At 40.8% G+C, this 27705-nt stretch overlaps 1 protein-coding gene across 2 annotated transcripts; it reads right to left on the reverse strand.

Annotated features, from left to right (window-relative positions):
* On the reverse strand, window positions 1-27705 carry MELK (maternal embryonic leucine zipper kinase). Of its 2 annotated transcripts, XM_026798589.2 has the most exons (18): window positions 25536-27705; window positions 25122-25392; window positions 24538-24639; window positions 24174-24259; window positions 23641-23757; window positions 22983-23126; window positions 21405-21473; window positions 19460-19552; window positions 18300-18398; window positions 15300-15368; window positions 14677-14775; window positions 13588-13674; window positions 12100-12228; window positions 8546-8771; window positions 6681-6774; window positions 6079-6247; window positions 4392-4495; window positions 1-3291 (listed from the first exon to the last, which is right to left on the reverse strand). In XM_026798589.2, exons 1-18 carry the CDS (start codon window positions 25602-25604, stop codon window positions 3114-3116), a joined length of 2205 nt encoding a protein of 734 aa, XP_026654390.2. In that variant the 5' UTR covers window positions 25605-27705; the 3' UTR covers window positions 1-3113. The 2 variants fall into 2 exon arrangements, with proteins under 2 accessions (XP_026654390.2, XP_074388998.1); XM_074532897.1 differs by lacking the exon at window positions 25536-27705 and having other exon boundaries at window positions 2-3291; window positions 24739-25216.

Genomic DNA, 27705 nt, shown 5'->3' on the forward strand with positions numbered 1-27705 from the left:
AGCAGAAGTTTGGTTTTAAAAAAAAGGCATACATGATTCCTCTTTCTTGCCTGTTTTCTAATTCCTATCACCAAATATTATGCATTCGCAGCAAGGACTATTAGTAAAAAGAGTCAGGACGGTAGCCTATGAAGAAGAACCTTATTTCACATATCAAAGCTTGTAAGACAATGTGAATCAAATCAGCGATCTTTAGCTTAAAAAGAAGGAACAAGACATCCTAATTACCTCTTGTCTGTTCACAACATCAGATTTGTCACCATGGGGAGAAGACAGTTACACACAGAGAATATGCTTTTGAGCAGTGGCAGCTGGGGTATTACAGGATACTTCTGTAGTCATTCCTGAATTTAAAACTCAAGGAATGCAAAGGCAAGTAAATGTTTCAATTCTTCAGCCCTTGCACTTTATGACTGCGACTGGCGATTCAAAACACGTCATACTATTCATTAGCGAAACTGCTATCGATATGCCTCCTTCTCACAGCCCTTCCATCTTCTATCCTCTCTTCATTTCAGTCAAATTCCAGGCAGAAGCCAAATTCTTCAGGAGAAGTTTGTATTGAAAAAAGAAAGCAAGGAAGATCAGAGATCACATGATACTGCAGCACTCCAGATACACATCAGCTAGAACCCTCAGCTGCTCCACTGACAGTTTTAGCTGATTTCCAACTGATATCTGATATTTAGCAGATTCAAATTTCAGCATGCAGAAACCAAACAGAAGTCTCATGTTAGAGCTGGGAATACCGAAAGTATTTGAGTGCTGATGTGAATCTTTAAGTACCAATTTATTAGAAAAATAGGCTAGCTCTGCTTTTACCAACACAAATCTTTAGTTCGTGTGCCACTCACTCACTACATATGAGATCTCCTGCACTGGCAGGGGGAATGGCACCACCATTCATACTTCAGTACTAGCAGTTAATGAATGTCAAGAGCATAGTTCCCTACTACACCACAGGCATAGTCAAGGGTACCCCAGAACCTATTCTGGACCCTGACACACCGACTCCGTATGGGTCCTCTGCTCACCATCTGGTTCAGTGTGGTGCTCACTGCAAGCATGCAGCACTTGCACACTGGCCCATGGGCACACTCCAGGCTTCTGTGTCCCCCTCAAAACCAGCACTCACCCTCTGCCCATGTAACACCCCTGCCCAGACCTGCAGCCTCCCACTTTCTTGCCGGTTCAGTTTCTTGTTTGCTGGGGAATACATGTACAGACCTGGGTTGGGGAGGGCATAGCCAGCGCCAGGCTGAGATCTCTGTGCATTGCCCCATCAGCTGGCACCATTGCACCAGCACTCAACACCCCAGACCCTCAAGATTCCAGGCTCACTAAGTGCAAAGTTCTGTTTTGATGGAGTTTCCCCAGAGCTCCTGCACTTGCTGTGATTGACGGGGTTGTTTTGTTGTCTTTCTGTCACAGACTAGACATAAAATGTGTCAAGTTGAAGGGAATCATAACCATAAAGTCCTACTCCTCTTGCAGGACTGCCTGTCAGATTTGCATCCCTCAATTTTAATTTCTGACTTTCCCTTTCCTGACTTTTCCTTAGTATCCCGTTTGACAAGGTCCTTGATTAGATAACCTTTCTGAAGTAAACATGATGATGTTCCACACCTTCCTATCAATTAATGTGACCAGCAGCCACCCCTGGCTCTCGTTACTATCTCTCTTACCATCTCTCTGGTGGTTTTGGGTCATTGTTCATGTTGTCCCACTTTTCCTACTAGTCCCTTCTTCACCTCAAATGTTCTTGACCGGAAACACTTCGAGGAGCAGCAGTTTTTTCTTTGCTCTCCTTCCTTCCCAGCCTTTCTTTTTCTTGAAATTCACTAAAAATGTTCCTGTTCCTTTACCTGTCTATAAAGCAGCAACTGGACAAGCTGGCATTGGAAACAAAATTGATGGATATTTCTATCTTGATACAGACAGAATAACCCTCCAGTTCCTGAGGTAATGGTCACAGAGAACAAACAGGCAGCTTTCATAGCAACCAGATCTCATGTCTGTCAATACAAGCTTCCAGCAATGCTCAGCTCTCTCACCCACCCAGCCCTTAGGTGGATGTGACTCAGGATTTAGCTAAGGGGCAATAACGTGGGGTTTATATGCAGCAAATGGCAGTTAATTCCTGTTTAAGAAAAACACACTGTCAATTTGTCTAGGTATTACTAAATGTCATCACATAGAGAAAGGCTTCGGCATGTGTCTTCCCACTGCTGCTGCTTGGGATTGGCCTGGTGTGGTTTCTGCTGCAGCACAACTAAAGGCGGAATTAAACACTCCACACAACACCCAGCAAAAGCATAAGGAGACATGCATCTGTTTTTAAGATATGATAGCAACCCCCTAGCCAACAGTTAGATGTTCTTGCTTTGTTCTGCATATTTCTAGTTTTGTTTCTGGTGCTTAATTTCTCTTAAATGTGTCACTCAATTCCTTGTAGACAGTTGGCTGACAAATGCCTTCTCCATTCAAAACAGTTCAAAGGTGGTGGTGTTCTTCAGAGATCCTCCTATCATCACGTTAACACAAGAGCATCAGAAAGTGCACAGGCTTGTTAAGCATCACTGAGGCTTCATAACAAGATAGTGCGACGCTTTATATGGGATCAGTTTAAATCCTAGCACTCTTGACTTCACATTTACTGAAGCCCGCCCTATCGTCCTATTGTGTACAACACTGAGCATATAGTGTAACTCTGGGAACCACAGCTGTGACTTAGTTAATGATCTCAATAAATCCTGCTTAAGCAGAGACAGGAAGAGAATTATGCAAATGACTATTTCTGTGCACCATGCACTTGATAACTGAAGACATCCCACTATAAGCTTCAGCACATAAAACAAGTAGTTTTTAAATCCAGATATGTGAAAAGTGTGTAAGCAAAGGAACGGCTTACAGAATTTTGCTTCTGAAAAGTTGCAGTTTCAGAACATTTATTATAAACCTAATAGTAAAGGAAGCATACAGAAGGAATATGTACAAGGAGGGATGGTTAAAAACCCAAGACGACAGATTTTTCACATATAGCTGTGACTGTAAGAAAGAATTACTTGTCTGAAAAGACCTTTCTAAAACATCGTGATAAAAGACTCTGCCACTCACACTTGGCAGCTAGATAAGATGTCTTCTATCAGCCTCTTGTAGACCCAGGCATCACCTTTAAGCCGTTGTCGCCGGATACCTACTGCTTCAGGCTTAGTGAGCTGACATACTTCTAACTCAAACTCCATAGTTACTTTACCAAAATCTGACCGTGTTTGACATTTCAGGGTATAACTGCAAAACAGAAGAAAAAACAGAATAATTGTAGACCCATTTCATATTTGTTTTGCAATGCTATTTTAAATCAGTAGAAGCACTTTAAATAAAATACCCCATTGCTGTTCAGAATATTGTGAAACAGTCCACAATTTAGTCACCTGAGAGCTTTGTAAATCCTGGAGTTTCAGGGCACCATATTTATTATTATGCCCTAGGACCAATGGAGCATCAATGCCCCACACTGCCACAAGAACCCCTGCTAGCCAACAGCCCCTCTCCTCAGAGCTGGAGCAATGGAAAGTTCCCATGTTTTCCCTAGACAAGAACACTCTGTTGGCTGCAGCTCAGCTGGTGTGAAAATAGGAAAAACTGAATGCAGAGTTTGAACAATTACAGTGGAGGCAGGTGCTGCTGTGCAATCCAGCATCCTTCCATATTATGAGTTTGGAAATGCATCAGAGGATTCATGTATACTCTGATGTTCTACCAATACCCAACACTGAAATACTCAACAACTTGAGGAAATACATATTGAAAAGCGGGCACAATGGTTATTTCATGCATTGGGAACTCAGGAAATAGTCTTTCAGTTTGATCAAAAGTAAGAACCAATCTAAGCAATCAGTAGCTTAGTGTAGCTAGTAAACAGTACAAATTCAAATAATCCACAAAAAGCTGTGTGGCTTCTGCACACATTTTAAAATGTACTGACCTCTTGCCTAAAGGCTAATGTCTTTTAATTGCCCAGCCTGAGAGTTAAAAGGTATCTACACTATTTTCCAAAATTGTCCCATTTGTTCATTGACTGTACCTAAACCAACTTTTGGTATTTAAAATTTCACATGAGATGGCTGATGTGATTTTTTTCCTACACATTACCCTGCTACTATTGGTTTATACCTGTTGGTAAAAGAACTCTGCTAGAAGACACTTAATATAGTTTTGCACTGTTTGGGCAGGTTTTATTGCACATATATTTAGTGCTTTGTACACTTTCTATAAAGATTATTTTACAATAGGGTCAAGAAACTAAGTTTAAATACTTTGTTTTTTAAGGACTGGACTAGCAACCATTTAGACAAATACAAGTTGAACTAATCATATGTTACACTTACCCCTTCTGAACATATTCCACATGCTTCTTTGAAAGAACAATGATTATTTCATTCAACAGTTCGTCTGGATTCAGCAGATGAGTGGTGGTAATGTTACAGTGTGCCTAAAAGTAACATTAAGAGTAACATTGGCTTGTTGAAACAAGGAATAAAAATATGAAAATCTCTCTCCTAAAACTGAAGACATTGCAAAAAATTTTCACTAAGGAAGTTTCAGATCAGCTAACTATGGTGACAAACGCTTCAACATCCCAAAACTAGCACCCTGCTGTATAGTCCAGAGCTGGGAAATGGCCAAAAGCTGAGACGCAGTTCTTCTGATAACAAGGAGCAGGCAATGCACCAGGCAATTTTTCATGTATAAAGAAAAGAGGTTACAACATGTCCTATATCTGGCTTCTGAAGCCACAGAAGCGGTCGAGAGAAAATGAGACTAAAAAAAAGCTTGAAAAATTAACATAGGATGAGGATGCAAAGTCAGTTGAAGAGTGCTTCTTGTGGTCTTTATTTGGATTTAAATGTACACAACCCTCTGACATAACTGCTGTAACACTGTACTGTAGCCCAGCATCTCTCAACATGCTTCAGGAATTTTGCATAGACAATGGACAAGAGAAACTGAGGCAGGAGACTAAAGGCATTCAGAGAAAGAGTACAGCTTCCAGTTGCTCAGCTTCCTGGATTATTTGCACAGTCTAGACTCCTGTCTGATTGGCAGGTCAGGTTTGTAGCCCAATATCTTGTCCTGAATGTGCATGATTGACAGATAGTTCTCCGTGTGTAGTAGGTATCCCAGCAGCCAGTCAGTTGAAGGGACACATCATTTGCTTCGACACAACTGCTCATACCTTGATAAACAACCTGCCCTTTTTCAGGGTGATTATGTTTTTCAAACATGTTGCCTAAAGATTCAAGTACAAATTTTTTTTTGTATAGCTTCTGAAGTATTAAGTTGCATTTGAACAATGTATACAGAATCACTAGGGTTGGAAGGGACCTCTGTAGATCATGCAATCTGATCCCCTTGTCAGATCCCCTGAAGCAGGTTTCACAGGAATGTATCCGGGTGGGCTTAGAATGTCTCCAGAGAGGGAGATTCCATGACCACCCTGGGCAGCTTGTTTCAGTGCACTGCCACCCTCAATGTAAAGAAACTTCCTCATTTTGAGGTTAAATATGAGGTTATTTTATGCCCCTCTGTTCAGTACAGCCTGTTAACTGACTCTTGTTATTCACCCCTCTGTCACAACTGGCCATCAACCTGTGCATGCTTTGTGCCTTTTCTCCAGCAGAAGGAGAAAAGGCTTTTAGTGAGCAATGTCTACACAAATAACACGATTAAAAACTAGCCAGTAGTTCTCCTTTCAAACCATGCTGCTTCCTTCACATTTGGTTTAGATGGGCTGTAAGCAGCAAGGGCCAAACTCCTCCCTGGATCTGCTGCCTCAACCCCAGACGAACTGAATGTGGTAACTGGGGCACTGTTGTGCTATCAGCAATACTGTACGAGCACTTTACTGTAGAATTCAGGCAAGACAGGTCACAGAAGCTTTCACAAAACCGTTTCTGAAGCTACTGGATGTTTTCAATCATAATTATTGTAAGATAACAATTAATACATAACTAATATAATTACTTAATATTATAATAATACTTGCTTTATGTAAGACCTTTGCAGCAATCATACCTTAAGTTTCCTTGGACAATCTCTAGTGCATCGTTTCTTCTTGCTTGGTGTAAGCATCGTGATCACTTTATCTAGGCCTCTTTCAAGGCTTCCAAATATTTTAGCTTTTCTCTTCTTTTGGCTGCTATCCACATGTGCAAGGTTGAGATCTAATTCCACTGACTGACACCTGTTACATGAACAAATTAATCTGTTATTTTTCCCTCACTTTTAAAAACCTATTATTTCAAAGATGTCACTAAAACATTACCAGACATGACAACACAAAGAAAATTAAATCACGTGCAATGTAATATAGGAGTTTCTGTTTGAAAGTCTGTTGAAGTTTAAACCCAGAGATCTATCTAGAAATTGCAGTTCTTTGGAGACCTGGAATAAGAAGGCACCTACGTTATAGAAAATAGATTATATTGAGTTACATAGTATTAAAATTTTTCTCGACTTTCATTATTTTCTGTGATTGTAAAAAGATGTTTTAGAAAGGTTTTTACTGAAAGAGTAGGAACAGCAGCTTGCTGTTGTAACAGGGCTTCCCAGGCAGCACATGGATTAAGGTAGTCCTGCTCCAAATCAGGAATGTACACAAACAACTGGACACTTACCTTCTTTCAGGAAGAATCTCATCTGCTGCCAATTCATCTGCATTTGTTGGGGTAGCAGGTTTCTTAATTGGGGTGACTGCAGTGAACTGACTCTCTGAAAGAAAATGTCCAAGCCAAAACAGATATGTCTTTGTGTAAAAGGATTTTCTCTTCTTCACTGACGATTTCTCATTATTAATAATTCTAACAGTTCTAACAGTTCTCTACAATTCTGTAGTTCTAACAGCAGACCTCCTTTTCTATCTCAGGTCTATATTTTGGGAATTATAAAATATGTTCTTAATACTACCTCTACTCTTCAAATTAAAACTATCACTGATTTCCCCAGGGCTCTACAAGTCAAACCTTAGGAGTAACCATTGCAGTTCAGTATTAGAAATCTGAGGACTAGAATTGCTTTCTTGCTCTGCTGCAGGCCCATGAATAAATACGGAGCAATCTGCTGCACTGACTAGTTGTGTTCTTCAGTAATCCGTGTGCCTTATACGAGGGGTGTAAGTTTATATAGTCATAATATACAACAGCATATTATGTAGTATAAAAACAATATAAAAATAGTATAAAATACATTGTTTAATATACAATGTAGATGCCACACAATGATCTAAAAAGTCAGTGTCTGCAGAGCATGGTTTTAAAGGCGCAGGAGAAAACACTAAGTGAAACAGTCAGCAAATAAGTTGTCACAATTAAACCCAACTTCAATGTTCAAATTTTCAGCTCTCTACAGAATTGCACTCAGTTCCAGACAAACAACCTCAACATTTCCAGTGGATTCTTCCACTTTTCTATTTCCTGAATCAAAGATCTTTCAATGCAGCAGAGAATTAGCTTTCTTTGTTTAATCCTCAGAAATATCACTAAATAAATGAGCTAGAAGTGTTTTTACATTTCCCATTTTGGGTAGTATCTCTTTTGTTTTTAGACATACACAGATGTCAGACATTTCAAGTTATGTACAATCTTAAGACAAACTCATAAACTAGTTTTTGTATTGCTGTTCTTTATGAATGATCTCATTAAATAGCAGTATATTCAAAATTCCTTATTCCTCAAATCCTGCAAAAACTTACTGTTCCTGAACAATGCTTCTTAGCACCTGAAATGAAAGAGTCTCCTATTGCAAGGAGCCTTTAGCATTTGAAGGACAGAGTTAGCATTTACAGAATCAACACCATAACTTTAATGATAATCATTGAACTAAATGGTAATGAACATATGGGATAGGTACATAACTAGACAGGCTGATGACAGAAAATTCTGGTAACTCAAAAAAGCTGACACAATTTATACAGATTTCTGTGGTCAATTGCATAGCTGCAAGACCTACATGTTGTTAACAGAAACATTTTCACTGCTACACTGGATGGCCCCTATGAAAATACTGATATGCAACCGTAAGAAATCCAAAAACTATATTCTTCTTAGAACGAGCAATTAAAGCAGTATGCTTTAATTTTTAAAAGTATCCTTTTATTTTCATTCAAGGTAATCACAAAGGAAAAACAGCGTTGAGGAAACTGCAGTCTCAATTTTCATTGAAAAGTGGAACTAGGAGCAAGACAACATCACAATGCTTGGCTCCTTGTTTGGGTATACCAAAAGGGGCTCACAGATGATAATTGTGAGCAGCAATACAAGTAACATGCCCTGATGGATGGTTAAAACTAATGCAGCACCCTACCAGATGTACTGGTACGGTGCTGCGTTAGTTTTAGAAGAAACTGGGTGGTACATAGGGAAAAAAAATTTAAGTGCTCCAGAATAGATGTATTGGATGAAGAAATATTGTGCTTATATTTGAGTTTCAGTAATTTCCAAGCAACATATATGTTCTAAGCTTTCATTAGTTACATTCTACATACCTTTGAAAGCAGCTGCCTTAAGGGGAACAGCTTGTACCTGTGTCTCAATCTGACTCTTTGCAAGAGGAGTCTTAGGAGTAGGAAGCACAAAGGGCATTTCATTTCTTACAGCTGACACTGTCTCAACATTCTCTTTGTTTTCATGCTTCTTTGATGCCACTTTTCTTGTCACTGGAGTTGACAGTGTGAATTCCGTATCCTCCAGTTGGGCATCAGGCCTCGAATGCTACAAGAGATGTAACAAACAGAAAAAAGCCATTCTTGCTGTATTCTGATCACATTCAGGAACATTACAGACATGAAAATTCTGCAGCAGGGTAAAAAATATCATAGAATGATTGACTATAGAGCAATAGTTAAAAACTCCTCAATACTTCTGATTCCCTCTACAACTAGCTCATAAGGTTTGCAAGTAATTTGCTGCTTTTTTACCAGCTCTTCTAAATTCTTTAGCTCGCACATTTAAGGCTACTCCTCACCAGCTCATCTAAGCACAGCTAGGAACTTCCCTTTGGCTTAATCGTAAAATTTTGATTGCTTCATTTGATTTTCTTGTACAATACAGAGAGGCTGCACTTCTTCAGAGACTTGTCCAGCTCTAGCCTAGGTCTGAGACCTTGTTTGTTGCACCTTATTTTTTTCCTGTTGGTTTTAAAATCCTCATTTACTCATTTTCTAGATGATCAAAGCTCAAGCTTTAGTCAAATTACCTATAGCTAGAAGAAAGCACAATGTATGTTAGATATATATTTAAAACGCTTCTTTCCTCCATTTGTAACTCCACTAGACTAGATTCTACCAAACATTTACATATCCAGTAATTTTTATGTATAATGAAAAGAAGAACTTGTGGATTAAGAACACCATATCAAACACCTGCTGTATTCCATGAGTATTTATATCAAATTTTTCTAATGGAGATTCTTCAAACAGTGAAGCTGTATGTGTAAATTCCATGAATACAAATGCCCATAGCACTTCACTGTACTCTGGCAGATCTTCACAGTTTTTTCAGACTGGAAAGAAATATTCAGTTGAGCTTCGACTGCACACTTAAAAGTAAGATTTCATCAGGCAAGACTGCCATTAAAGTCGAAATATAATTTATTTCTAAGTTCCTAATAATGAAAGTTCCCATGCTGGTGACCTAGGTTTTATATGACTTTAATGTTGTTGTAGATTTGTCATTTGTATCAAAAGCAGATGTGAAACTCTTCTCAAAGCACCATTGCCAAATCATCTTTCTTGACCAGTGTCATGAAGAGAAGCAACTCACAAAAATAGCTGCCTTTGAATTCAAGGCTTGGACCAAAACCTCCTTTTACCAAAAGTCCTAGTAATAATTTGGAAAGAATCCAAGAGAAGAATGAAGTAACGTTTAAAAGGGACAGGATAAAGGTAAACACATATATCCAAAACATATGACTGCTGAATCCACAACACTAATTGGAGCCCTTCATCTGATGGCTAGTTCTGCTCTCCCCAAAAATTGTCAGTTATTAAACCAAGGGATTTGTAACTTCAGCCAAGGTTGCAAACCTTCATGGTTCACATCACATACAAGCAGGTATATATCAAAGCATCCTTACTCTCTAAGACCTTTTTGCTACTTATAGGAAACTCTTTCCAAGGACTTACTTCATACCATTACAGCAAAACTCTACAGAGTCATTTTAAATTGTCAGTCTTTGGCTGAAATGGACACCATTATAAAAAGCTGGAATGGATGACATTTTAGTAACTTATGTTCTGCTGGTAGGTAACTTCCTGTTGTCCCATGATAAAGGATATCACAATGAGCAGATCTCTCATTACTACTGGAATAGAGAGCTGTCTGATAAGCTGTAGAGCTTGTATGATACTTTAATCAAAAGCCCTTACCAGAGGGTTGCTAACTACAAGAAGCTGATACTGTAGTTGAAATCACATTCCGTTAAACATGAATGCATGATTAGGATACCTCAGCTGCTGTGTTCTAGATGTAATCCATGGCACGGTGACTATTTTGCAATATGCTTGTATATCAAACATATTGAAGTTAAGCAGCATTATGTACGAGCTTTCAGAAATTCAGAAATGGCTAAGTAAAACTTCTGTTTGCCTTGTTGTCTTTGCATTAGAGTGGGTCCAGCTAGAGAGCTTTGCTAGCTGGGTGTTCCAGCAAATTAAGTTGATATTCACCCAGAAGCTACACACAGGCAAGTTAAATGTGTTCTGAGCACTGCAGGAGGACTAACAGATTGCTGTACTGTGTAGGCATGAATTTCACCATCATCTGGGAAGGCATAATGCATATGTTAATTAGTAGCATTTGCCAATTTACCTTGGACATCACTAGAGATGAAGTAGCTTAACAGTTGAGAAAAACTGAACTTAGTGAACCTCCGTTTTAATCATCAAGAGTGTAGAAGGCTAAGCCACCACCATGATCACAGAAATCACATTATGTATAATCAGGAACACTTATGATTAATTATCTATTATGCAGCTCTAGTAGTCCTAGAATTCTCATACCAAAAAAGCTGTATGGGTGAACGGAAATGATTTACACACTACTGAATCAGATACATAAGGTATTTATTCTGAGTGCTTACCTCTAACACAGAAAGCAGCACACTCAGACCATTTCACAGATGTTTTGTCACAAGGGGAAACAGCTTATACAAGTCTGCAACTCCACTGAATGCTTTGGAATTTGTCAAACAGACTAATATCACTGATGTCACATATATTTGCATATTATATACAACATTACAATGGATTTAGAAACTCTAGCCATGTTCTGAAAGGCCCTATCAGTGCCAAACTATAAGAATAGAAATTTTGCTAAGATAAACAAGACTACTTCAGAATCTCAATCATCAGAAAAACAGCAGCAACACATTTCCTTTACTCAAAGTAAACAGCTTTCTCTCTAGGATGATGTTCTCAAGTGAAACAGATGAGAAAGGGATGACTCCCTCTGATTTAATCACCAGTTCCCATAGTGCCTATGTCATCTCAGAGAACACTCCCCAGGAGACATATCATGAGGTGTCAAAAGATTTTCCCTACCAAATGCAGCCCTCAAGGTAGCAAAAAACAGAGACAGAGTGCAGTTACTCATCACAGAACAAGATCTGGAATTATCCAGGCCACAAAAGAGGGGATTTGAGCCCATTAACAAGGAGGGACTCTGTGCAACACCTGATGCATCAAATCCTCATAGATGGCTATTCCAGTGAAGTCAATCCAGAGAAGCAGCCTAGCATGCTAAATCATGTTAATGAGACCGCTGAACTCGTTAATGCCCAAGACTTTGGCTGTGTGCTTCACAGAATATTCTGAGTTAGAAGGGACCCTCAAAGATCATCAAATCCAACTCTTAAGTGAATGGGCTGTACAAAATCAAAATCCCTGTGGTGTTATTACCACCATGCTCTAACCAGTTGAGCTAAACTCAGGCTCATGCTCTTTTCCTGACGTTTAGAGCACCAGAATGTCTCTCCAGCACAGCTTTGCCAATGCAGAGCAGGATTTTAAGCAAGATGCTGTCCTGCTGAACTCAAATTTACCTCAAGGACTGTCGACATCATGGTGCTGGCATGCTCTGGTAGGCATGGAAACCTTAAACGAACACGCTTGCCACGAGTCTTCTTGGATAGAAGCAACAGGTATGTTGCTGACATGTGGTCGTATTTCCACTGTGGGGTGAGGGAGAAAGAAAGAAAAAGTATTTTTATCTCCTGTTTGGAGACATTGCAAGTACAAGTCAAGCACAGCCTTTGAGTATTTCTATGTCTCTACAAGTTTTTCTACCTGACATGCAACCCTAATTACACATAACTGTAATTTCAGACTTCAAGTGATTTGCATTACGTGCCTGAAATCAAGAAAAAAGGCACTATGTTGGTTGTTTGCAAGTTCGTTCGTAGTTCATGCAGTAGCATGGAAATGCTGGAGTGAAGATCTACTGAATTGAATGCAAAGCTAGTAATTCAGTTTACTTCAGTAAGAGTATAAATTTTTTGGAAGTAACTCCTGCTCATTCTTTCGTAACCGCCAACTTTTTGCATGATTTTCAGCAACTCTGTGTGCGTGAGGAACATAGACACCACTTTTGATGGGTTTGCAGCATAATGTAGTTAGTTTGAATAAGTTATAAGGGATTAGAAGTCTTCCAGGAAAGGACTATGTAAACATCATAAACTTATTTGGAAGGACTTTCTCCTCTGTAAAGAGGTTATTCTGATTATTTGCTATAACTAAAGAACATAAAGTATCAACTCCACAAGTCTATTGTAAGTATCACACTCATTTAAAAAGTCTGTTTCTGCTACAGTTATGTGGAAAACGCAAGTATTTTCAGAAACCCAAAACTATTGTCACTGCTGAGAAGTACAAAGAAGCAGAAAATTCAGTTTTAATGAAGAATTTTCAGATTCAGGTAAAAGCTGGAGTACACATCATGTTTTAAGTCTTTTCAACAGCCTGCAATGTTAGTGCTAACATTTGCACAATTCTTCCAGAAGTATTCAGTTCAACTTTTGTAATTTGTCACCAAAAATGATTAAACATACTCGCTGTTTTTAGAAATCTGTGAATAGCAACTCAAAAAGCTCCGTAATTTTTGACTGTTTGGGTGTTGGTGATATTTCTACTTTTTTTTCTTTTCCTACTCTTTATTGAAAAATTTCAAAGCAAAGAGTTAACCCAGCAAATGGTATCTGTTGTTCAACTATAAATTTCTACAAGTCTATTCTGACGTTCAGAGATTCAGAAGGATTTTACCATTGTGGTAGGATATAGCAAAGAGTAAGATTTAGGGAACATGAAGATCACAATTAAAAGAGAAAAAGAAATAAATAAATTTGATCTTCCGGAATAGTGGCTTGTAGTTATAAACTACAGCCAGATTCCACAGTTCTGCAGGGCCTCCTTAAATCTGAAATGTATGTAAAATATCATACTTTGGAATATATGAGTATTGATCTGATAACACAGTAAATTCATTTACTCTATTACTGTATTTAATTACTGTAAACCACTGACAAACTTCTTACCTCATTTATTAATTGCAATATAGACTCCCTGCTCTGCTGATGAAACACAGAAAGCTCTCTTACACAGTCCTCATCAAGATGTCCCAGCTGCAACAACACAATGGATATTGAAATGTGAGGTTTTCAATTTACCCCCTAATCCATATCTGACAGTGACACTGTTGTGAAACCCACTGGCCTGAGTCAACAGTCAATGATGATTTTAGACCTTGTATTTCAAATGTTTAGTATCACAGCTAAACATTGTAGGAAACACACTGAAAAAATCATACAACTTCAATAACTTCACATCCTCGATCCTCATAGGTGAGAGCTTATAAATTCAAATAAACCACCCAAAAGCTGGTAAGATTTTTACTAGAATGGAAAGTATGCTTTCATCTGCCTATAAATATCCAAAGCTATGAGCCATGCCCATCTTTACCAGAGCCAGGTTGCACTGATGGTGTGAGCACAAAGTGTCTTTATTTGGGGTAACAGTGGCATCTAGTGGCATTGGCTGTCAACATGCAGGAACTTGGAACGTTCTGCTGACAGCCAGATTATTTTGGTTCTTTTCCTCTTTTCCATACTGCATTCATCTCTCACATAATTAAAACAAGTGACAGAGAGACAGGATGACTATTCTTTCAATGAAATTTTAAATTTTCCAATTAAAAATTGGAAAATTTTAAATTTCTTTTATTTTCATTGGAATTTTTTAAAATTCCAATTTTCATTGAGGACTACATACAAGATAAACTATAACCACATCTTGCATGACCTTCTGAGTATTTGTGTTTTACACATTAAAGAAAGTACTGATCAAGCAGCCTAGGGAAGGAGCTGGTCATTCATATGTGGAAGGACTTCACTCAGTTATTCTGCATATTCAGCTAAAGAATATAAGGAAAACACATTTGAAATTTCTCCTCAAGAGAAATCAAGACCACGTAAAAATATTTTGACAGCTAAAAGAATCAGAAAAGAACCACAACCATCTCAAAGCTCAGTTTGTAACAATTTCATATACCACGCACTATGAGGATGGTAGTAAGCAAGCAAATATTACATGAAATGCTTTAGTATCTATCTGCCCAAAGTACTTACTGGGTATTTACTTTGCCACTGAACAGCATCAGAAAAACCTTGCATGAGCCAAGGATGACTTAACAAGTGTTGGACTGTAATTCGCTTCTTTGGGTCGACCTGGTGTGCCATAAAAATCAAAGTGATACTTAAATTGTGGAGAAAAAGTGAAGAAACAATTTATCTTCCACTCAGAATGTTAGGGTGATTAGGGACAAAACCAGAAACGAGTACTTTTTCAGAGCTTCACAAAAGGAAGCTCGCACTCAAAGATCTTAGCTGTGAAGAGCAGTTATGGGAGCCTCCCAGGAGATATGCAGCATTGGCTTTTTTCCTTAGGTGTAGTCCAAACGTATGTTTGGGCTACAAAACAACTCTCGTTTTTATAGCACACGATGAAAAACCAAATGCATGCTGTTTGAAGATTCTGTTAAATCATGTAAACTTTGCTAATTATTTTTGAAATCAAACATTTTTCCCAAAGATTTTTTTGCCAAAGGCAATCATAATATTTTCTTTAAAAATTGTAAGAATTAAACTTTTTATTTAAACACAGAATATTTTTAAATAGTTCATTGATGTAATGTTTTGAACCAATTATATAGTACTTTATACATCTATTGAACAGAAACAATAACCTTTACCTGCAGCATTTGGTCAAGGAGGAGTGTACTGCTAGGAGAGAGCCACTTTGGAGTACTGTATTTTCCTCTCTGCAAAAAAAGAAGAGGATTTAGAACTAACACTGAACCTCAAAAGGAACTACTAAATTACTTGGACAATAGTGACATCTGTACTTTGTAAAAATAGAACAGCAGGAAGATGTGAACTTTGTTTAAAGAATGACTTGCATAAATGTCATGGCAGTACTAAAACCCAGCAAGATTAGTAAGGAAAATGCTTGAATCACCAGCTGCAGTTTTTGTCCACTCTGCTTGTGTGACACTTCCATTTCCACCCACTTTTGCAGATAACCTGCTCCTTTCTCCATTGCCTTGGTTCATGCTATCAACTTCATACTGAAGTTCTAGAAGTGCAAACATCCTGGATTATGAATGACTGATATTAGCACTTTGCAATGTGAAGATTCCCTAAAATCACTACTTTTCAGACACTAAAATTACACCATCCTCAGTATTAGGATATTCTTTTTTGAATAGGTTACATCTAATGCTGAACTTTCAATCTCATATATCAGACAGGAGAAAGGTTACAGATCTAGCAAGTGAGATTTTTTTAAGATAATAATTTACAGTTGTTTTTCTTTAATTTTTCATTAGAAGAAAATTGAAAAAACAACTCCTAGAAGTGAGGCATAACAGTAGCTAGAAACCAAACCAAATTCACCATCAAGAATCACTTATTTCTGAATGAAAACCAAGATAAAAAGAAAATCAATACAAAGTCATTATCAAGTAACATAACTATAATTTTGTAATGGCATTTTTCTTTCTATGGACAAATGCCTTAATAACAAAACAGTTGGTACCACATGCAGCCACATTTCTAAGTACAGTATGTATTGTGTTGACATCACAGATTAACAACTTTCAGTTACATCTTTACAGACACTACTAGTAAGTTATTTAGTAATAGTTTTGTAGGCTGCCTTATAACATAGCTTTACTATGAAACTAAGTAACACAGTTAATCTACATTTTGGCTTTAGTATAACAGTACAGAACACCAACATAACAAAGAGCAATTCTCATATGTTGTAGTGTGGGCAATACTGGATAGTAAATAGGTTATGACATCTGCCAAGCACATAAGGTCATACCAGAAGTAATTCCTTTTTTACAGTAGTTATGCCACAGCTTATTTTTTCAGTCAAAAAGTCAAGCCACTGATTTAAAAATGATGAGTACATTCCAGGAAATTAACGCTGCATGTAAGGCATATGATTTTATTTAAATTCAAGAGGCAGATTTGACTTAGAGCAACAGGTTTGAGATGAGAATACAATAAATTTCAGGATTTAAAATGTGTGAAACTAATTCCGTAATAGTGGGTGTCCTCATTTGAAACAATTTTCAATTCACAACCACATAAAATGAAAACAATTTCAGAGTGGAAATAGCAAGTATGCATCTTAACATGATTAGTTTTTGACTGCTCCCAGACCAAGCTTTGAAACCTCATTTGCTGTTTCAGCTCACTTCAGCTCATTCCACTGCCAGACACTGTGTTGCTCCAAACAACTCAGTTCATAATTCCTGTCCAGTCTTGACTATGGTAACTACACAGAATAATTTTTGATACTCTTAATTAAGATCTCCATTTCACATCTGAGTTCTCAGCTCAGTGAATGCTTTAAGCAGTTGGATCATTTACCAGGCTCTGCATTGTGGTGTAATGAGCACCAAAAAGGGTTTTGTCATCCTATGACAGCACGCTTATAAGGGGACACATTCTCAATATGCTCTGACCTTTAGGGTAGACAACACAGTTCACATCACAAGCAGAGAGGGAAAAGCAGCTCAACAACCCTGTTACTTAATGGCAATTTCACTAAGAAACTAAGTGCTTGCTAGCATTATTTGGACGAGACTCCTAATCACATGGTTTAGTTCAGGTAGTCTTGCAAAGAGCAGGAAGTTGGACTTAATGATCCTGTTTGCTATCTTCCAACTCAAGATATTCTATTACTATATGAGTTGGGAAGTCATGTAAAATACTGGCATCTCATCTGAACACTAGCACCTTTACACAATCCCTTTGTATTAGATAGTGTTTGCTTTTTTTTCCTTTTTTTTATTTTTTAACATTCTCTTCGATAACTCAAACTAAGCTTCCTAGTCAAGGTACTTCCTTCTGTCAAGGTACTCAAGTGTACTCCAATTCCAGATTAAAAATCCACTCTCTGTTGAAATAATCAGGTGCTTCATAGAGCTCAGACTGTTATGCATCCTGAAAAATTTCCTGTGTTATGCATCCTGAAAAATTTCCTGTGCAAACCAGCATCAGTTGCCCCCTGCCAAAGTAGTCCTTGAATACTCTCAAGAAGGGTTTTTTGTCTTTTTAAAGACATATCAGACTCTTGGTGAGAGGAGAATTAAGTAGAGGAATACAAAGCCATTATTCCACACTGCTCTTCATCATCCAACTGAGACCAAGCTTCATTAACACAGATTTTTATGCCAGCTCAGAAGTGGCTGGCAGAGATGCATATGTGCTGAGGAACAACAGCTGTTTAGCCACATCAAGAGGAGTTTAGAGGGAAAGAATTAATGTCTTAATCGTACCACTTACTATTTATTGAACTCCTTTTGAAAGAGGAAAGTATAATAGCAGATGCAGAATCTCGCTTTTCCTACACATGAGAGTGGCTGACATTCAAGAAGAGTATTTTTCAGTAATTTTTAGGGAGAAGACAGATAAACACTTAGATATAAAAGTCCAGTTGTCTAGCAAGAAAATGCATTTCCTGAAACTCACTTTTCTACTGTATCATAGGACCAAGCTAGAGTACTGTTCAGGCTGAGGGAAAACAGAAACAAATCCACAAAATACTGATCAAAAGAGAAGCAAAATATAACAAAATTCAGCAGATAAGCTTTTTTTGCTCAAATCAGAAAGTAAAAATTTCCCATAATGCTTAGTGATTCCTGTTCCTCATGTATTCTAGTGTCATCCACACATACCATGATCTTCCTGTAGACAGCCATGACATTATCATCATCAAAGGGGAGAAAGCCACACAGCAGAGCATACAGCAGTACTCCCATACTCCAAATATCTGCCTGAAAAGTAAAAGTGAGAGTTCACAAACCTCATCTGCTTAAAATGGCTTAGAGACTGATCACATTGTCTCCTTTTGGCAAAGCCCACACGAAACCTGTGGAAAGTAGGTTCCCTAACTCTGAACAGAACTCGTGAAAGCACACAATTTTCAATTCACTGAAACTAGAGCACTAGTAAAACCACTACCCTTTTTCTTAGATCACCAAATTGCTGCATTACCTTCAACCTACAAGGAATTCAGTGACAAAAAGAAATCAAACTCATCTGAAGGGATTTTGTACTCAAAAGTGCTTGTGATTATGACAGCTGTCAGTACAGTAACAATCGGCTTTAAAGTCACACTGTTTCTTTTCTGTATAGACATGACAAGGTCTACATGCCTCATACTTCAACTCTCACTTAAGTCATAAAGATCAAGGAGGTTTGAGAAGCACCAACTTTGTGAAAAACTAAAAGAAAGCAAGACTTAGAGGTCAGGGACAGTAATGCAAAGGAGGTAAAGGAAAAAAACTGACTCCATCCAACAGCAGAGACAGTAAGAAAGTTTGAGGAGATGATTGAAACTGCAGCATTTTGAATGGATTGACAAGGGCACGTAGCAGACCCTAATGTTCTAGACATGGAATCAAAGCTGAATAAATGCTACAGGTTTTGTTGTCTTTAATTTTACTACACTGCACAGTAAAAAGAGCAAGTTTTCATAGAAGATTTCAAAGGCAAAGTACACAAGATACTGAGACTGCATAGAATTTGCAACAAGACTTGGCAAATTAACAAAACAAATTGCTGTTTGGAATAACGTGGTAGAAGACAGTTATTTTTTGTAGAGCAACACCTGGTAACAGTGAAGAATTAGTCAGAGATGAAGAAGCCAGGTGCATAACCTTTGGTCAGGAGCTATTCCAGGCTGTGACTAATCTCAGTCACACAGCTTTTGAGGACCACTGAGGCAACATGAGAGTGAAGAAAGACACCAGGGGAGTTGATCTGAATCTCACCAGCTTTAAATACATGGTGCGCATGGAAAAAACCCACCCTAACCTACAATTTTATCGCCTACCTCTGAGCCAATGTATGCTTTGCCCTGAATCAGCTCTGGTGCGGCATAGGCTGGGCTTCCACAGCAGGTGTTCAGATGGTAATCAAGGCCGCCCTAGAATAAGACAAAACTGATGACAAAGAAGCATTGCTATAGCACAAATGGTGTCTTCTAGCAACAACATATTAAAGGCCGCAGAAGCTTCATTTTCTAATGCTCTCTATATATAGTCACCTAACATTTTGCTTTGGTATAATTAATATATGGCTTAACCAGGCAAAATCTGTCCAAGACTGGAAGACTCCTATAAATGTTCAGACCCCAAGCTGCTCCTTCATATGTTCTCCCAGCAGCCTTTCTGCAGCTCCTCCTGTGACAGGAATACCTCCCTTTGTGACCAGAAAGAAAACAGATGAATTTGGGAATTAGCAATCCAGGACCTACTGGGCAGGAGGCTGGTTGGATATTTATATCAATATTTAAGGCAATAACTTCATGAAGAGCCACTAAAATGCTTCCTTATTAAAAACACATTATTTCTTAGCCTGGGCTTTGTTTTAAGCAGATCAGAGTGAGATGACATTGTATCACCAAGATTGTGGTCCAATACTCCTGATTTCCTGCAAGGTGCTTTAACTTGACTCAGCTAAAGCAATCTGTGGACTTTGGATATGTAAGATCTTATTTCCATTAAATTCCTTCTTCCCAGTGACCATCTCATAGTGAAGATGACAGAACAACAACACAGAAACGAACTTTAAACTTGATAAACAACTCAGTACCACCACGTATATCCAGAGGCTTTGTAAAGGTAAGGGGAATCTATTTGATTTGATCCACAATCTCCATGTGATAAATAGATATGATTTGTGCTGATAAAAATTGAAACAGTAATCAATATTGATACAGTAATTAATATTTGAGAATAATAAAACAGTTAATAGTTAAAAGTTGTAATGCCAAAGAAGAGAGGGAAAGGAGGGGCTCCACCCACCCCCCCTTCCCAGCAGATGTTCTCAAGGACCACAGGAAAGAAGCTGAAGATACAGTTGCTAAAAATGACCAAGAACCTGGCTGGGTCCAAGAAAATGCTAATTATAAAGGACTTATTGCTTTGATATGTAGGTGCAGTGATACGTTAGTCTTGGCTTACATTGTACTGGCTTGGTGCGCATGTGTAACCCAAAGGTGAATTAAAGGGTAATGAAGAAGACTACAGGGCCTTCATCAGTGACGACCCCCAAAGACTTGTGCGACCACCAAACCGAGTGGTGGTGCCTGCGTGGTAAAGGTGGTAATGAAGGCAGAGACAGAAAAGTGACGAACCGAAAATAGGAGGAGATGGCATTCACATATATGGCATATAAGGGGTGACTTTCACTTGGCAAGCTTGTATGTGAAGAGGCAAGGGTCATTGAACCCTGCCCTCTGTACCCCATGGTTGTTTTTGCTTATGCACTATTATTTGAACCAAATTATCCCTAATTTATATATATATATATATATATATATATATATATATTTTTAACTATTTAGTTAAAATTGTTGCTACCTTAAATATTGTTTGGGTTTTTTTAATGATGGGATAATTGGGCAAACATAATATCCACACACAGACAAATCCTATGAAAATGACATCTGCTATTGAAACTTACTGGGGGCAAATGAACACCAACATAAGCTTTACAGTGCAGGCCTTTGTGGGAGTAGATACTCTACACACAAGGCAATATGTGCCTTATATTGGGATGAAAGATGAAGTGCAGGAGGAGTTAAACTGATATTCTCTGCACAAAAACTGTTTCACACTGGTAAGGCCCTACCAAGCAATTAGCAGTGGGACAACTACACCAACCGCTCAAATTCAGGGCAAGGCTCTGCACTGCACCCTGAAGGCACGCCAGCAATTTTTATGCGCAAGCTGTAGCTAATTCAGCTCTGCTATGATAGCAACTGACACCCTTACCTTTGGTTTTGCACAAAGTCCAAAGTCTATCAGCTTCAGGTTATGTTCCTCGTCAATCAGCAAATTTTCCTAGTAAAAGAGAAAGTGGTAATGAATTCTTACATAATGCCAGGTATCCAAGAAACCACATTTTTGTTCACCTTATTTCTTCTTGCCATTACCAGCTCTAATTTACCTGAAGCTCTCCTCTGGAGATTTTGGTCTGTTACTAATGAATATATCCTATATTACAGACAAGCTCCTACCTGCTCAGAGAGGCCTAGGGGGCTGCTACACAGAAAGCAAAAACTGCGAGGCAGCAGCCTGCCCTGGCAGAAAATGCAGCCAGTGATATCACAGATGGTGTGAAAAGAAGCAGAGCTGGCAAAATGGGGAAAGCCTCTTGCCCTCTGTTCACCACACTGACAACAGCACATTCAGTTTCTGCCCACCCTCTAGCACAGGAAAGACAGCAAACCGAAGCCAACCCTGTGGATGGAAACCAGCCTGTCCAAGGTGCTGGAGCACTTTTTCCATGAGGACACTGAGGGAGTGATGATTTTTCAGCCTGTAGGTGACAAAGCTTCAGTGGAGAGCACTTGGCAGCCTTTTCATTCCTACAAAGGGGGCATAAAGACAGCACCAGCCCCTCCAGAGAAGCAGAAGGTGGGATGATGGCAGTCAACAAGCTTCAGGAGACATTCAGACTGGTACTAAAAAAACTTTTTTCTCATAAAAAAGGAAGTGAAGAGCCTAACAGGTTTCCCAGCAAATTATGGTGCCTCATCCTAGGTAAAGGTCCAAGATGTGCCTAGATGAAGAAGTTTGGTCTGACACTATTTTAAACAGGAGATAAAAGCAGAAGCCACTAGTAGTTCAATTCCCAACCAAGTTATCTCACAATCCTATGAATCCATCAGGTCTGCAGCTACAATCCAAATCTTTCCAAGAGGGACACACAAGGCTTTGCTTGGAGAGAAGCTCTTTGGAGACAAGGATTTCCTGAGCTGTCAAGTAAAATGCTTGTATCCAAAGAATTTGCTTTCCTCAGTTATCAGTATCTCTGACCATGCAAACTTCTAACCCCTTCTAGGAGAAATAGTCTCAAGGCTTCCATTCCCTAAGCCCATGCTTAAATCTTGTGGTCACAGCAAAGCCACGGGATCAGTCTTGTGGCACATCCCTCCTCTGTCCTTACTTGTTTACAGTGTGGGAGAAACATTTTCCTTTGAATGTCAGAACAGAACAGTTTGCACAATAGAGAGGAACCATAACAACTCTCCCTGGGTACGTGCTGAAATAAAGGGGATAGCAAAAATGCCTAACCAAAAGTCAAAATCAAATCTGTGCCTGCTCTACTCTTAACTGGAGTGCACTATTCTGTTCCTCTTCCAGAGGAAGATCCTTCCTCAGATACAGCTACATTCAGCTCAGTTGAGGAACAAAGCAATAAGCAGAAATAATGCTTTTCAGCAAATGTTAACTAAATAGCTCTAAGCACAGGAGAACAGAGAAGACAATTCACACCAGCTCCACTCAGAGAAATAAAAGTGGGTGTTCATTATTATTTGTGCAAATTTGACTATTGTTCAGACTTACTGGTTTGAGATCTCTGTGGGCATATCCCTGACTATGCACATAAGCAATTGCTGAAACAATCTGACGAAAAAATATGCGAGCTTCCTCCTCAGAAAGGTGGTCCTTAGAAATTATGTAATCAAACAGCTCTCCTCCAGGACAGTACTGCATGAAAGCAAAGAAAAAAAATGCATTTGGGATACGGTCATGAAATGTAAACATGAACAAGGGCACTGGACAGCAGGAAGGCACTCTTCTCTTTCTCTCCCTCTGCTTAATCCCAGCAGCACCCAGGCCAGTGTGCAATAGATCCAGCAAGACCAAGAGCCCAACTCTTGCCTGATGATTCCCACAGCCATACCACACAACCAGCACAGGTGACAGAAACTGCCTCAGACATGACAATTCGGTGGCACTTCTCAGGTCCCACATATCCTGCTGGCGCTGTTTTTTGGAGTGTGAGGTGGGAATTAAAGTCAGTTTGTTTACTGCAAACAGTGAAGAGTGGCTTTTACAATGAGACAGAACACATTAGCAGCTTCATTTTTAAACTACAACCCCTTGGACACACTCATCATTGAGATGATTTTCTAAGAATTGTTTCATTTGGACTCTACTACCATCTACTGCTACGACTAAACCCAGAGATTGTTGCCATAGCAGAAACACCATTCCTTACCTCTAAAACCATGAATATTTTCTTGGGTGTCTCAATCACATGATACAACCGGCAAATGTGCTGGTGGCTCAAGTCCTTCATGGCATCGATTTCTAATTTAACACGAGGCAAGTCATCCTAAAAGATCACAACAGCAAGGTATGAAATTGCTAAGTAGTTTGATAGCCTGTACCTCAAAGTAAGCCTGCACATCAGAACTGCTCAAACTTAAACCAGCACCAGCTCTGTCACTGCTCACCTGCCCTCCTCACACACTGGTCAGTAAAACCCAAGGGGGCAGTTGTACAATGCTACTAGTCTCATCAGGACTCCATTTGACTTACAGTGATTTATTTAGTTACTTAATATTTAAAGCTGTAACTGCCTCAGTTTTACAACCAGGGAATGTTGCCCTCTCCATATGAGGGCACAGGATTTGTGGTGCTAGTAGTTTACAGCTTCTACCACTCTCCCACAATGACAGGTTGCACGCGTGCTCCTGAGAGGTCCACAGGAACAGCACATTACCGCCTCTGAAGTATCTTTTGGATTACCTGTAAAGCAAGCTTGTCCATGATTTTTATTGCAACTTTTTCACCAGTGAGACGATGTCGCGCAAGTTTTACTTTGGCAAACCCACCTGGAATTTGAAACAGAAATGTATAAAGCTCTGCATGGCGACCAGCTTTCTCACCCTGATCTCAGTTGCCCTGAAGCAAATATGATATGCAGCATCATTGCTAGAGGAAGAAGCAATTGCTGCCACTACTTTCCAGTTACACTTCCACAATTGTGACCCGCAAAATACACCGAGAAACATGACCCACAGACTCTGAAGTAGCAGTTACTCTCTCAGATAAACATCGAGGTGAGTGGACACATGACACACACTTGCTAGCATTCACAGACTGAGCCCACCTGTGCCGACTGTTCCGTGTAATTCATAGTACTTGAGAATTTCCTCATAGTCATCTCCGGCCATTCTGTGACCAGCAGGACGCGGGCAGCTCTCCTCAGCACCTGCAAGGGGAGACCGCAGATTGCGCTCATGCTTTCGGGCACAGGAACCGACTCACCAGCAGCCCCGGGGAAGGCTGAGCGGCTGCTGTTCCCACAGACCTGTCACGGCTCCCCGGCGACCCGAGCCGCAGCGGCCAGAAGACCCTCGAGTCCCACCCCGTTTCTTGGGGCGCTGCCGGCAGGAGCCGTCCCGAGTGTTCCTCCGTGCCGAGGCAGCGAGCCCACAGCGGAGCAACCTGGAGAGTCCGTTACCGTTCAAATGTCCCGCTTCCGGCCGCCGGGATCGCAAAGCCAATCTCCGCGCGCCGCCAAACCGGAACGGGCGTGGAAGGCACGGTGTACTGGGTGGGAGGGAGACTGGCAATGGGGGCTTGCCGGCGTGGGAAGGTGTGTCAGCTGGCTGCTAACGGGCGCAGCTTCCGCCGAGAGCAATCCCTACGGAGACAGAAAGCAACATCTGCTTCTCGCAAGAAAGCGCGTACCCAGGAGCAGCGGTCGGGCCTGGAGCGGGGTCCGCGCGGCAGGGGCTGGCGCCAGGCACAAGATGGCGGCCGAGGCCGTTGCTCCGAGGAGGGGGTATCTCCCGCCGCTCCCCTCGGACTTTTCCATCAAAGCCCCGGCCGGCCGTGGCTGCCGTTCCCAGCACCGCTCCTGGGTATCTTGGGGCTGGCCTGTCCGAGGCACGGTGTCTCTCCGGGCCGGAGCAGCGCGGGGCAGGTGGGAGTCTCCGTTGTGAGGTATATGTTTAGATGACTGTTAATAGACAATATGTTCATTAATGCAGTATTGCAGCTTTGCTCTGTGCACGCGAAGAAACACAAGAAGTATGGCAAATGTGAGGGGATATGCGCAGCAAACATGGGGGAAAATAGGGTTGCAAAATCATCAACTCTTACCAAAATGTCCACAGCAAAACTGGACTGTGTGGCTCCCTCAGGATGCTGCACAGGCTCAGGGCCAGCCATACCTCCAGAGATTAGCGTGGCCTTGGCAGCTAGGTGCTAGTCCTCTGTCCCATACTTGTGCTGCCATGCAGAGCTACCGAACAGTCTGTGCAGAGCCTGGAATGCTCTTTTGAAGCGGGATGGCTGTTGCCAGCAAAGAGCCCACTGCTTGCTGAGGGCATAGGCTTCCATCTGCCAAGGCAAGGCTTGGACTGGGGTGTTTGGCTGTGCAGGGAAAATGCCTGTGTCTCTCAGGGGGCAGGATTAGAGAGTCCCTTTTCTGTAGAAGTACATGATCTTGTACTCTTGGGATAGCTTTTTGTCACTTGGGACAGGCCCTAGACACTGCAGATTTCCTCTAGGGACAGATCTTAGTTGATGTAGTCTTTCCACTCTTCCTCCTCCTTGGCAAAGGCTCTATCCTTGGACTTTGGCACTAACAGGACTGAAACCCCCACCTGTCCCTGCCCACTGCGTGCTGTGGGCATGGGCTTCTAACAAGCGAGGTGAAGGACTGGGTGAGCAGCAGGGGCTGTGCAGTGCAGCTGCCTGGCTTTCTGCCCCTGCACCTGTCACCTGCCCACTGAAGGCCAAAGAAGCTGGTTTTTGCTGCCTCTTCCTCAGAAGCAGGAGATGCCTGGTGCTCCCCTTCCTCAGGAGCTCCGGCCAAAGCTGGCTCAGAGGCTGTGGCACCCACTGGGGCAAGAAGTGCTCAAGTCACCAGCTGCCTCTCCTGCTACCTCTGTGACCATGCTGCTGAGACAGCTAGGCCTCCTCTGGGTAGCAGTGTGAGGGTCCTCATTGTTCACTGGGCCCAAGGAGTTGTCCCAGGTGCTGTAGCTGACATCATCTTCTGGTTTAGACAGACCTTGGTCTTTTTTGTCTTGCCAATGAGACAGGTTTTTTTTTCATTGTCATCTCCCCTTTGAGAGAGCTCTTGGTTGTTGCTGCCTTCCCCTTGGGACAGGTCTTGGTCTTTCTCTTGTTCCGGTTGGGACATTGTCTTTCCCATGGGAGACCTCTTTGTCATTGTCATTTTCCTACTAGGACATGCCTTTGTCAAAATGATCTTCATCTTGGGACATGTCTTTGTTGTCTTCCTGGTGGGTAAATTTTTTGTCATTGTCCTCTTCCCTTTTGGAGAGTTGTCTCTCCTGTATTTGCCTTGGGACATCTCTGTCATTCCCATCTTCCTCTTGGGACATGTCTTTGTCATTGTTGTATTCTAATTATGACAGCTCTTTATCACTGTATTTTTCTCACTGTGCCAACTCTTCATCTCCTGCGTTCACCTTGAGACAGATCTTTCTCATTGTTGTCTTGCCTTTCAGCCAGTTCTTGGTCTCTTGTCTTCATTTTGGGACAGCTCTTTGTCCTTAATGTCTTCCCTTGGCAGAGCTTTTGCTATCCATCATCTTCCCATTCTTTCTCTTCTTCAGATAAGGTGGCATGATTGGAAAATTTGGTTCCAGAAGCTCTAGCACCCTCTGATGACTCATGATTTTTTCAAAATCCTGGAAAACTTGTCTGGCTTTCTTGAGCGGGGGCAGTCTATGCTTTGCACAGGCTGGGCTTCTCATCTTCACTTCCTGTGAAGGCTCTGTCTTGGACACAGTGCTCAGATCCTTTGCAGTCTTGTGGTGCACCAGCAGAGACCTGCTGCTGAGGTTGCATTAAATGATGGTGCTCTGTCCAGTGCCGTGTCCCTGCATCGCTGCCCAGGGAAGCTGGTGTAGCCATGCTGTGTGCCCAGTCTCAGCATTCTGCTGTGTCTCTGGCTCCACATGTTGTTTTTGTGAGGGATGTCATGCATAGGGGTCTGGTTCTTGTCCTTTGTACCTGCAACACAGGCTTCGTGGTGGTTTGGTGCAGCCCTCAAGCTCTGAACATCTGTGGCTGTACCCTGCTCACTGTGGATGCCCTGAGCAGTGAGAACAAGCGATAGGTGGCTGTTGCTGCTGTGGTGATGGCCGTTCTCTTGCCCCTGGCAGAAGCAGTCAGCTTCTGGCTACTGCTGTCAGAGGAGGCAGCTTGCAGGTTGTGTGTGCAGGTCTGCTGCCGCCTGTATTGCTGGCAGATGGGCTGGCTCTTCCTAGTACAGACAGGGCAGTCCCGGGCTGTT

The sequence above is a fragment of the Zonotrichia albicollis genome, chromosome Z, assembly GCF_047830755.1.
Source record: "Zonotrichia albicollis isolate bZonAlb1 chromosome Z, bZonAlb1.hap1, whole genome shotgun sequence".
Lineage (NCBI taxonomy): Eukaryota > Metazoa > Chordata > Aves > Passeriformes > Passerellidae > Zonotrichia > Zonotrichia albicollis.